Genomic DNA, 12,686 nt, shown 5'->3' on the forward strand with positions numbered 1-12,686 from the left:
TCCTTAGGTCCTCGGGGTACTTGGGTGCTCGGGGGCCACTGCTCGCAGCCCCGAGTACACCTTTCCCGGTACTCGGCTTTTCTGGTCGTCGGGGGACTTGGGTGCTCGGGGGCCACTGTTCATGGCCCCGAGCACCCCCCTCCTAAGACTTAGTCTTTTCGTACCTCGTGGAGATGATCCTCGCGGGAAGGCGCCACGTGGCAAACTGCTGGCCTGGCCTTGGGATTCGGAGACCCCTGGTTCCTGATTCACGACAAGTGGTTCAGACCAGACGGTCCAAAAACTGCAAGGCTCCTGTATGGTGTTTCGTCCATGGATGAGACCATCAGAAAGGGTTGGAACATTTTTATTCATGGAAAAAATAGGTTATAAACAACACATTTACATTTGATCGGACTAACTATCCTATTACATGCTTGTTCTTTCCCTCTTGACTCATGTGGCTGGCGCAAAGTTGGCAGAAAGGCCCGCCTAACTCTGCAAGTCATAAATATTCACTAGCTCCAAGAATTCAGAAGTATGTAGACCCCTATTTTCCCCTGAACAAGTCGAGGAACCTCTTATACTCTTCCTTGAGACGGTGGCTGGTTGCCCCGGGAATCAAACGATGGCCTGCGTAAGGGCCAGGGAGGGTGGTCGACGCGAAGACCCTGCTAGAGTTGCTGACCAGCACCGGTGAACCCGGCTGACCCTTCTTCTGCTCCTCCTCCGCCTTTTCCTTTTCGTCGATCTCCTTCTCTAGAAGGTCTCAGTCGACATCCTCCTTATCATCAGAGACGTCAATAACCTCGACCGGGGCAACCACTCGGGCCAGAGATCGAGCGAGAGCGGCAGGGGAGACCCTCTTTGTAGCGAGGGAAACACGATGGCGGTCGGCTCCAACCCTGCGAGCAAGTCCTTGAGATTATCTGCCCGAGGGCACCACAGTAAGCAGAGCTGGTGTCAGAGGCGATCTGGCCCTTGCCAAATCCTCCAAAATCATCGATCTTTCTGACAAAAAATGGGAGGAGGACGTCATGATTCACAAGGAGAGTTGTTTTCTTGCCTTACAAAAAACATCGATAGGTGGTCGGCTAGGTATACTCCTATTTTTATAGTCTAGCCAGCCATTGGTTCACGCCTGGGGTGAAAGACAGAACCACTCTAGGAAATGTCCTTGTGATCCTATTATTTACTTCCAAGGGGGCTCATGGCCATGCCCTGATCAAACACGTGCATGCGTGGTAGCGTTTAGGCACCAACACCTTCGTTTTTTATACACATCTCATCATGACACCTCATTCTAGGGAGTACTGAGGAACCTCAACCGACACAGCATCCGGACCGCTTGAAATCCAAGGGGGCGCGCATGGGGAACCGAAAGTCAATCAGGCCCGGCGGCAATCAATGTTTCTCTCTCTCTTTTCCTTAGGATGCTTAACCTTCTCACGTGACGTGAAGTTCATAATCAAACTCTGAAAGCTAACGACGTCGGTGACAACTCTCTGGGTAACTATGCTCCCTCAGGGCCCAAGTGGTACGATTAGAATAACCACGACAACGGGGAAGCTTGATGCTACTATCGAAGTATTGAGTAAAGGGTCGTCCTGACTGATGGGCCCCATGAGGGATATGACGACCAATGAGGATATTTTCTGAACCCTAACCCATCGCGTGACCAGGTCAAGGCTCGCTCGACCAGAACGAGGCTTGCACGATTAGCCTCCTTGCAATATATTGTATCCATACCTAACCTGTATAATCGTATTTATTGATTTCTACTTAAGTGCTTTCCTTCTCGAGACACATCCTTTAGCGAACAAAGTCATGATCGGCACAGATGGGCAGTGCCCCATTCCGTAGCATTAAATGCTACGGAGTGGGGTTTTACGGGTTGACTTGGCACCAGGTTACAGATGGGACAAGGTCTGCAGGATAACAAGATAAGTGGACGAGTTCGTAGGGGGCTCACAGAAGGTTGGGACGGAATGGCTTGACATATAAGTTTGCGGCTCATGGCGAGGGGACATGCAATGCTACTAAGGTAAAATAAAAATGGAGGCATTCAAGAGGATGAGATGAGCCATATAGTACCACTGGCGCAAGGTGTAGCACGCACATTCCACGTGGTGATGATCTGAGAAAAGAATATCCAGCTAGATATAGGTTTACTAAAAGAGACCTACTTGTAAATTCTCGTTATCTTGTATATAAAAAAGAAAGTACCCGGTTTGTAGAGGGCAGTGAAGAACGAGTCTAGGATTTGAGGAGGAACTCATCTGTAACCATTTCACAAACACCGGATAACCCATGATGTTTTTGAGTCCATCACACCGTAAGCGTCGTTTAAACGTCCATCGATCGATATACCTCATAATTATTGTTAGGGACTAACTCTCGACATATTATATTGCAAATTGTTGCTTAAGGTTATTTCTTCTACTTTGTTGCATCAGGCATTTTATAGATATATTCGGTTATCTTGTTTTGATGTTTTATATGGACTAGAAACCAAAGGAGCATGGCCAACAAGTACGAAATCTCCTTAACCGACGTATGGCCCCGCGTCGCAGCGCCTTCTCGTGACCTTGCACGTGAGCGTCGGTGCTCCCTGGCTGCGAAACGCAGTCACGCAACGCGGGCGCCCCGAGCGGGGAGCGAGTCAATCGCGACGCGCGAACGCCCCTGGCGCTGGGCCCTGGAGCAAGAACTGAAAAAAGGGAGCACCCAGTAACCTAGCCGAGCACTAGCAGGCAGCAGTATTGGAGGAGTAGGCGGAAACCAAGCAACGGAGGCGTGAGCGTTAGGGGACCGGGACGCCGGGAAGGGAGGCAAGAGAAGGCCCGCCCGATCGCACCAAACGCTTCGTGCTGGCGCTACTACGTCTCCGCTCTTCGTGATCTCACGGCGGCGTGTCGAACCTCACGGCGGCAGCGGCGGAGGCGAGCTTCGTAGGCTTCTCCGCCCGCCATCCCGCGCCGAGCACGCCGCGATCCAGATCCAGGTATCCTCCCATCGGACAGCGACTGCGCCTCTCCTCATCCCCTGTCGGCGTCTTCGTCCTCCTCGTCCCCCCCGGACGCCACTAGAGTGGAGCGGAGATCCGATCAACCCGGACTCGAGTTGTTGATTCCTTATTTCGCTGGTTAGGACGCCCGATTGCTCGTTTTGTTCCGCAGAATCTGTATCACGGTCTTTGCTTTGAGCCCTGAAAAAAAAATCTGATGTCTGTCCAATCCCTCCAGCTTGCTGCGGATTTGTTTGCTGTGCGGTGGAGTACGCAATGATCGGTGGTTTGGTCTATTTTTCCATTTGTGTGTGTGTATTGGGGGGGGGGGGGGGGTTCAACTGAACCCCTGTTCCCCTCGTTGAGTCCGTCGCTGTTCTGAATCAGAGAAATGTACAACGGACTCGATGTGCTGCGTACTACTCCGTGAATTCTAATCTGCAATTATGTATTGGTTTGTGGCAGCGTGAGGGCTTGTGCTGCTGTATATATCGAATCAGCTACCGCGGTAGAGCAACACAGAGGGGGAAGGCCTGAACGTTTGAACTGCATTTCTGGAGAATGTCAGGTATGGTCAGGTGTCATTGCTATTTGCGTGTGTAGTTTTAACGAGCTGATCATGCAATGCAGCTAATTTTCTGCGATTCGGCGTTGCAGAGAGCAATGTGGATGGCATCGAGATATCAGTCAGTAATGATGAGAGGAGGGACAGGTCAGATGTCGAGAACTCTGAGGATGAGCCGAGGCACACTAAAATGCGGTTGCTGAGGAAGAAGGCGCTGCATGCATCGACAAGACTGACACACTCGCTGAAGAAGAGGGGAAAGAGGAAAGTAGACTTCAGAGTGCCAAGGATAGCGATAGAGGATGTGAGGGACGCTGAGGAAGAGCAGGCAGTGAGCTCGTTTCGGGAGGTCTTATTTGCTAGGGGCTTGCTGCCGGTCAGGCATGACGATTATCATATGATGCTTAGGTTAATAACCGATGAAATATGCTAATATTGGTGTTTTCTGTTGAGAAATGTCAGTTTGTGATTGTTCCTTGTGTCCGATCTGTGGTGCAGATTTTTGAAAGCTAGGAAGTTTGACTTTGACAAGGCAGCGCAAATGTGGGCTGACATGCTGTTGTGGAGAAAGGAGTTTGGGACAGACACAATTTTGGAAGTAGGATGCTGTCTATTCTATAAAGTTGATCTCAAAATTATATGAAATTCTGCAGATGTGTAGTTGTATTTTTGTATGCGCCTTATGATTTTCAAAGATTGTTCAACATATGATTTTCATGCATATTAATGGCAGCTAACTCTACTCATTGAAGGAATTTGAATTTCATGAGCTGGAGGAGGTCCTGCAATATTATCCCCATGGTTATCATGGTGTTGACAAGGAGGGAAGGCCTGTCTATATTGAGTTGCTTGGGAAAGTTGAACCCAACAAGCTTGTGCAAATTACAACAGTGGAGCGCTACATTAAGTACCATGTACAAGAGTTTGAGAGAGCTTTCCGCGAGAAGTTTCCTGCATGCTCAATTTCTTCCAAAAGGCACATAGATACCACAACTACAATTTTGGATGTCCATGGTGTGGTAGGTTCATCGCCTAAATATGTTTTGTTTACCCCAGTAGTTCCCTAAATATTTCTGCCAAAAAGCACATAGTGACATAGATACCACGCCTGCAATATTATTATACTTACAAGATGTGTCTTATAGCTCAGATATCAGGATTCAGAGTTCCATTAATTACTGTTCCCATAAGATAATTTGCTTACACAAACATGCAAACATTGGCAATATTAACAATTATTTGGATATATGATGTCTTAAAATGCAGTAAACTGTGAAAGTGTGGAAATTTTAAAAGATTGACTTATTATGATTGATCATATATTAAACTTTTTGGACAAACCAGGGGGGCTTCATATTACTAATCTGAGAAACTTTTTAAAAACATCCCCGTAATTTTATTGACTAGGATGTTTTATGTTTGAAGTGTTGACGTTTGTAGAGAAGGGAGAAAAGGGGCCATGATCTGTCGAATCTTTAGTCCCCTTAGCATACTGTCATCATGGATGTCTATAGTACCTAACAGACTCTTCTCGATCAAATTCATGCAGTGGATTTGGTTCTAATACTTAGGTTACATGTCCAAATGGTTTGAGATAAATACATGCTATCCAAAAAAAAGAGTAAATTACACAAAACTACAACTATTTGCAACCAACTATCACAAAACTACAACTTCTGGAACGAGTTTCATAAAACTAAAAGTACTTTGCCTTAGTAACACAAAATTACATTTTTTGCACAAAACTACAACTATTTTGATAGTAACACAAAATCACATTTTTTGCACAAACTACAACTATTTTGCACAAACTACAACTATTTTGCACAAAATAGTTGTAGTTTTGTGAAACGCAAAAAATGTAGTTTTGTGCAAAAAATGTAGAATTGTGTTACTAAGGGCACAAGTATTTGTAGTTTTGTGAAACTTGTTCTAGATGTTGTAGTTTTGTGATAGTTAGGTGCAAATAGTTGTAGTTTTGTGAAATTTACTCAAAAAAATACCATCTGTAGAGCTGTGAGTTTCAGTTCCTCCATACTATTGATGCGGGCAGGATTGCATTAGTTCATTATCTTTGCTACTTCATTCCTTTTTTTTTCATATCTGAATCAATGTTTCTTTTGGTAAAAATATCTTTTCTTGTTTAGCATCTTTGTGCTTTTGCCCAACAGTTTGAAACTCCATCTTTAAGATGTATGTGGTCTTGTTCTGTTCCCTGTGATATAGGGCTGGAAGAACTTTAGCAAGATTGCGAGAGATTTAGTGCGTTGTATGCAAAAAATAGATGGCGACTATTATCCTGAGGTGAGCCCTAATAATGAAATATATCACGTTTTGAAACCATTCTGGTCACCAAGCATGTGACAAAATTTTGCAGACACTACATCAAATGTTTATTGTAAATGCCGGACCTGGTTTCAAGCTGATCTGGAGCACTGTGAAGGGACTTCTTGACCCCAAAACATCATCCAAAATCCATGTATAATTTTGCAGCCATTCATAGTTCATTATCCATGTTTTTTTTTGTGTGGCTACATACCTACTCTTCGATTCCAGGTTCTAGGAACAAAATACCAAAGCAGACTTCTCGAAGCTATTGATGCAAGGTTGGTTATTGTTTCTTTAAACATTGTTTTATTGGTGAACCTGTGTGCAAGGCTTACCAAAATTTATCTTCAGCCAACTGCCAGAGTTTTTAGGCGGCTGGTGCTCTTGTTCTAATCACAGAGGATGCCTGAAGTCCAATAAAGGGCCCTGGAGCGATCCTTTAATCATGAAGGTAAATTTGTGAATCCGCTGTACTGTATTGTAGTCTACTAGTCCCTATGTTACAGCTGGAGATTTAACTTATCTGTCACAGCTGTTCATGACCTTATTTTCTATTGTAGCTTGTACATAGCATGGAAACACTGCAGGAGGTTGGGCAAGTGTCTGATATAGAAGAAACAATTGCAGGCTCTGTAAGATTGCGTGCTCTCAAGGCAAGATTACCATGTACCCAACCTATGAAGTCTCATGTGCTCAATAAGCCACTCTGTTCTCCGGTTTTGACGTTGTATCTGCTGCTTCTGCTTCTTTCAGTTACCAGAACGAATTAGTGATACATCAAATGCTGAATCAGGTTCAGATCTTGATGATCTTGGATCCCCCACAGCTCCTGAAGATGTTGAATATCCTAGTTTGGCCCCAGTTCGTGAGGAAGTAAAGTCTTCTTCCTTCAGTTGTGCCATTTTTTTCTAAGAAGTTCCATTTGTTAGCTCGTTTATTGTATTATTTGCTATGTAGCTTGCACATTTAGACTGACATAAGAAAATAGCTGATCGGTTCCTTTTGGTTACCACATTCTTGCATGCTAGCTTATCTTTGTAGCTTGTAATTGCTACTGTTGCACCACTGCCCATTGCTGTCATGTTGAACATCATACAGCATAAAATGTCATTTCTTGCAAACTTCATCTCTGAATGTTTACCTTGTAGGCCAGGGAATTAGGATCTACAGCATACAGTGGTTCTGATGGCATGTCTCATATGGTGGATAAAGTTGCAGAGTCCAACAAAAGATACAGTCCTGCTAGAAATGAAGTCAGACAATACAATACACGAGAGCATTCCTTAATCAATGGGGCTTCATCTGTGCCAGGTATGCATTCAGAATCTACATGCATGTGTTTAAGCTGTATAAATTTTTTGTTGTACACCATAAATACTTCAAATCAGTTGTTTCACCAAGATGATCAGTCTGTCTGATGCTTAAAGTTTTGAGTTCAAACCAGCAGGTCAGCGTGTCCCAGATGGCGTGGGCTATGTTGATGATGGGATCTTGAAACATGTCTCAAGGAAAGTTATTGCTGTATTTCTTAAAGTACTCTCTCTTCTGCGGTTTTTGATTCGTCAGCGTCAACACTTGGAAAATGTTCATCCACGTACTGCAACTGTGCCCAGTGATCAGGCGGATCTTCATATAATTAAGGAAGATCGTATAAATCCTTGTCTGGAGCGCCTTGAACGACTTGAGTCAGTGTTTAATCAGCTGAGCAGAAAGCCTCCAGAGCTTCCAAAGGAGAAGGATCGTGCCATACAAGATTCTTTTGACAGGATAAAGTCCATTGAATTTGATCTGGACAAGACAAAGAAGGTACTTGTCAACCCAACTTTTTTGGACCTTATGATGCTTACAGTTTCTTTGGGCTTTATGGCTAGAGTTGCATTGTACCTTCTACCACAAATTTATTTTTACTCTGGTAAACAAAATCTTTGTTCAATCCCAGGCAAAACCTTGGACAGTGTGATTTGAACTTGTATATAAAAGTTCTTTTTACTAATTTGCTTAAGTTTGCAAGTTTGTGATGATAAAAATTCACATTAAAAGCTGAAACATTTGACTATTTGAGCTCAGAGTCCAAAAATAACTGCAAGGACTTCACTGATCTAAGGGCCTGTTTGGTTGGGTTGAGGCTTTTCCAAAAGTTGCTTTTAAAAGTTGATGTTGAAAAGTTGCTTATAGAAAAACTGCTTTTGAATTGGCTTTTGATACGGATGAAATGTATAATATATGTAATACCCCTCAGAACATTATCTCGCTATAAAAACTTCTCTAGACCAGCTTCTGGCTTCTAGTAATAATGACAGTTTTTGCTTCTCGGAAGCTATTTCCAGAAACGGATTGTTTGGTTCAGCTTTTTGTTTATGAGTAGCAAAAGCTAGCAGAAGCTGAACCAAACAGGGCCTAAGCTTCACTAATGGGGTCATCCAGACCCAACTGGATATATCCGCAAGACAACTTATGGGAACCCACAAGTTCATATTTGATTAACACATCTTAAAATCCATCTTATTATTTCAAATCTTTTATTGCTACCATAGGACCATTAGTTATGAAGCTATGATACGGTGTGAAAACAAAGAAAAAAAATAAGTTTGCAGTTACTTACTGATATTAGCCAGACTGCCAAAGTGTGTAATGTGCGTACTCGTTATAATTCATCAGATACCTGATCATTATTTTTTCCTGATTTAACTGATTAACTTATTTTCCTTTGTTCTTGCATTTCAAATGATCATGGACTTATGTGCAGTGTATTTGTTTGGTTTGTTCTTACAGGTATTGCATGCCACAGTTATCAAACAAATGCAGCTGGCCGAGACATTGGAAGCTGCAAAGGAGTCTGATCTTAGGGTGAGCATAACATATCATGCATTTGTCTTACATTAACCACATTGAGTATTTTTTTCTTCAAATTCATAGTATCCAGTTCAAATTGAAGATGATAGTTCACTGGGATCTGAAAGTGACACAAAACAGCAACATGCATACTTATGCATGTTCTGCGTGCATTATAACTGTATAAGATAGATGATTTGGAATCATGCTGCGGCTTGTATTAAATGTACTTATCTACACTACATAATTTTATTTTCCATTTATTGGTGCAGAGGAGGAAATTTTGTACATAATACACTTAGCTGCAATGTACAGAAACAAGAAGAAAAGTTGGCGACTTACCAATGTCTGCTGTTCGACAAAGAATTAAACTACATTATCTTGTACATGTCTGCCCTTTCCCCGCTTATCTTGTTTTTTTTGCCTATTATAGAGATGAGGGACGCCATCTTAGTCTCAATGACAGATAGTTAGCAACCTGTGATAAACCGAGGAGATAGTCGAGAAGAACGTCCTGGAACATGGAAAATCACCAAACATACCCCAGTTATAGACCAAAAGGAATTCTAAAAGAGCCCAATGCACAGCTTATGTTATGTCCATGTTTATATTTATGCTCCTCTGAGCGTCGAGCCTCCTGATCCGCCGCATGTATTTCAATGCTTTGCGCATTTTCCTTTTCAGAACAGTTGAGGTTCCCTCATAATTCAATCCCTTTTTTTTGGTTGATAACTTGATTCTACATGTTACCTTGAGCTTTGCATTTATACAACGTCGCTCCTTGCTGTCATGACTGAAGCGAAGTCCTATTTGACACAAAAGGAAGTTTCGTTTCATCGACCACTGGTGTTGATACATGCCAATATCATTTTTGACCGCATGCCGAGGAGTGGTATTCGTCTATCCTATGATGAGCTGCGTCGCAATCTAAGGTGCATCAAACTTATTAGAGTAGAAAGTGAGACAGAAGTTGATTGAATAGAAAATGAACTCGTGATCTGTCATTGCATCAACAGATTGTACATATATACATATTGAAATGGTGTTTCCAATAATCATGTTGAAAGGGTGCTTCCAACAGTCATTGGCAACTGCCAGCAAGGTTTCAAAATTCATTCTAGACAGAATACTGAGTCCTGTGATTTCTTTGATATTTGCGATTTTCGACGGTAATTTGATGGAATTTGGTAGAAACTGATCAAATTTCATTAATTTTTTTTGAATTTTGAATTTTGAATTTGAACTTAACCGAAAACTGATCAATTTCTAAATACGAATCGCAGCGAATTGGTCGGTAACCGCGAATATCAAGCGGTTATCGACGCATTTTGAAACCCTGACTGCCAGTTGCAGTTATGAATTGATCACAAAACCAATCATAACACTCTTGATCAATCTTATTATCTATATATAGCAATGAAATATCCTAAAAAATCATGTAGGAAAAATAAGAGGATAAATATAATCGTAATATGTCATTGAAAACTCTTTAAAAACCAGTGAAAAAATTTAGGAGAAAATGATATGACACACACACACATATATATATATATATATATATATATGCTTGTATTGATATTCCCTTATTAAAAACCTTATACAAGAAGCTAAATTTGGAAAAACTCATAAAGGAAAATGGTGTAATATATATGATCTTATGATCATTAACATGTTAGATATCATATGAGTTTACTCCTCCTGTTGCAACTCTTGAAGTCGTCACATACAAAGTTGATGAATGGAATAAATATGTTGGTATAGACTTTATGAATAAATTTGCAAGATTATCACATAATATTGTTTGCAAAGTATCTATCTCCTCATTTATGTAATTCATTAGGACAAAATAATTTTGAGGCAATATACATTGTGATATTGCTCTTTCCATAAGATGTATGAATTTCAGCAATACAAGCAGCATTATCTTCATAAATAATAATAGATAATTCTGACGAACCAATACCATATGATTTCTGTATATAGTTAATCATTCTGTGAAGACATATACACTCATGTTATGCTTCATATAATTATTTCAGAATGATTAGTGGAAGTAGCCACGGGAGTTTATTTGGATGACTTTCATGAAAAAGGCTTTTCCAACACATAAGAATACAAAGTCTATATATGATTTGACATTAAGGGATCAGATAGCCAGTATATGTATATCCAACCATAGTCGTGTCTTGGGTTTTCTGATAAAATAAAACAAGATTCTTTGTACCCTGAAAATATATGAGGATATCCTTTACTCTTGCCCAATGACCTTTATTGGAGTTGCGTTGTGTTTAGCTAGCAAGTTATGTGCAAATGCAATATCAAACCTGATGTAATTTGCAAGATACATTAGTGTTCAAAAGGTACTGAGATATAGAACTTTAGGTCCAAATATCTCTTTATCATCATCCCGAGATTTGAATGGGTATTTATCCATTTCAAGGGATTGAACAACCATAGGTATTTTAATAGATATTATATATCCATATTGAATTTCTTTAATATCCTTTGGATATATATAGACTAGTATACATGTATTCCCAAGGGAATATACTCAAATTATAGACTTAAGCAAAATTTGGTTTTACCCAAATTATTCATCCCAAATTTTGTCTTAAGATGATTGCGTATCTTGTGTATTTCTGATGATATTGGATTACAGAGCGTGTTCCCACCTTATGAGCAGCAATTGCAACTAGTTGTAACTATGTGCATAGAGAAGTTATAACATATAGTATAGAGTGATTGCTACTATTAGTTGTAACTACAAATACATAGTGGTTACAAGTATATGCATATTGTATATACATAGAGAAGTTATAACATATAGTATACAGTGATTGCTACTATTAGTTGTAACTACAAATACATAGTGGTTACAAGTATATGCATATTGTATTGTTCATCATGTTGTAATCAGTAATGTTGTAACTGTATTGTTCAACATATTATAAATGTAGTGTTCAACATTGTAACTAAAGTGTTTACCATGTTGTAACTAGTCCACACTCAAAAATACATGTCATAACTAGAGTGTCTAACATGTTATAACTATAATGTTCATCATGTTGTAACTAGAGTGTTTGCCATATTATAACTAAAGTGTTTACCATGTTGTAATCAGTACTAATTTGACAATGCATATCGTAATTAAAGTGTCTACCATGTTGCAACTATGTTGTTGAGCATGTTGTAACTCAGCACAACATGCAATATAGCACAAGGCGGACTCGGTCAGGCGCACGCTGAAGCTGTCGGGGGCGCATGGAAGGAAGGCTAGCTCGGTCGGGGACAAGCGGGAGGGAGGGAGGAAGGCTCGGTCGGGGGCGCGTGGGAGGGAGGTTGGCTTGGCCGAGGCGCGTGGGGGAAGGAAGCATGGTGCGGTCGGTCGGCCAGTGTGCAACCGAGGTATGTTATGCTATTCTACACCTAGGGTGTATAATAATATTCTACACCCAACTGGCTCAGCCTATCGCGCCCGCCACAGCAGGTCGCTGCCCACCCCGCCCTCGCTTGAGCACCCACACCGCATGGGCCTCGCGTCACGTGCGCCCCCTAGCCACGTGGGCCTCACGCCGCATGGCCCCTGCCCCATGCACGTGCCCCTGTGCCCGGTTGCACTGCCCACCACGTGTCACCCCCGCCTCCACGCCTGCGCACCACTGTCGCCCGCATCAACTATTGAAAGCTAATGAAGCTAATCAATGACTTGGAACTACTGACAACTATTGAACAAAACTACTGACTAAAAACTATTGACAATACTAAACAAACTACTTATACTACTGGCATAGTTGACAACTACTGACAAAACTCCTGAATAATTTTACTATGACTTGGAAATATTGAACAACTACTGACACTAATGACCAAAAACTACCGACACTACTAAAAAACTATTGACAACTACTAACATTGCTGTCACACTACTGAACAATTTTATTATATATTGGAACTACTGAATACTGAACTATTAAC

General features: G+C 41.4%; 1 protein-coding gene across 4 annotated transcripts; it reads left to right on the forward strand.

The window, feature by feature from the left end:
* The first annotated feature begins 2,632 nt into the window (after positions 1–2,632).
* Positions 2,633–9,769, forward strand: LOC133921351 (phosphatidylinositol/phosphatidylcholine transfer protein SFH13-like). 4 transcript variants are annotated; one of them, XR_009910260.1, is made up of 16 exons: positions 2,633–2,983; positions 3,452–3,554; positions 3,644–3,959; positions 4,050–4,149; positions 4,304–4,570; positions 5,778–5,855; positions 5,929–6,030; positions 6,108–6,157; positions 6,231–6,330; positions 6,440–6,532; positions 6,633–6,752; positions 7,028–7,190; positions 7,324–7,685; positions 8,652–8,726; positions 8,984–9,057; positions 9,145–9,769. XR_009910260.1 is itself a non-coding variant. In XM_062366184.1 (15 exons), exons 2-15 carry the CDS (start codon positions 3,548–3,550, stop codon positions 9,148–9,150), a joined length of 1,839 nt encoding a protein of 612 aa, XP_062222168.1. In that variant the 5' UTR covers positions 2,633–2,983; positions 3,452–3,547; the 3' UTR covers positions 9,151–9,769. The 4 variants fall into 4 exon arrangements, 3 of the variants coding, with proteins under 3 accessions (XP_062222168.1, XP_062222167.1, XP_062222166.1); XM_062366184.1 differs by lacking the exon at positions 8,984–9,057; XM_062366183.1 differs by having other exon boundaries at positions 7,327–7,685; positions 8,984–9,769.
* The last annotated feature ends 2,917 nt before the right edge of the window (positions 9,770–12,686 follow it).

Source organism: Phragmites australis, chromosome 6, assembly GCF_958298935.1.
Source record: "Phragmites australis chromosome 6, lpPhrAust1.1, whole genome shotgun sequence".
NCBI classification, from domain to species: domain Eukaryota; kingdom Viridiplantae; phylum Streptophyta; class Magnoliopsida; order Poales; family Poaceae; genus Phragmites; species Phragmites australis.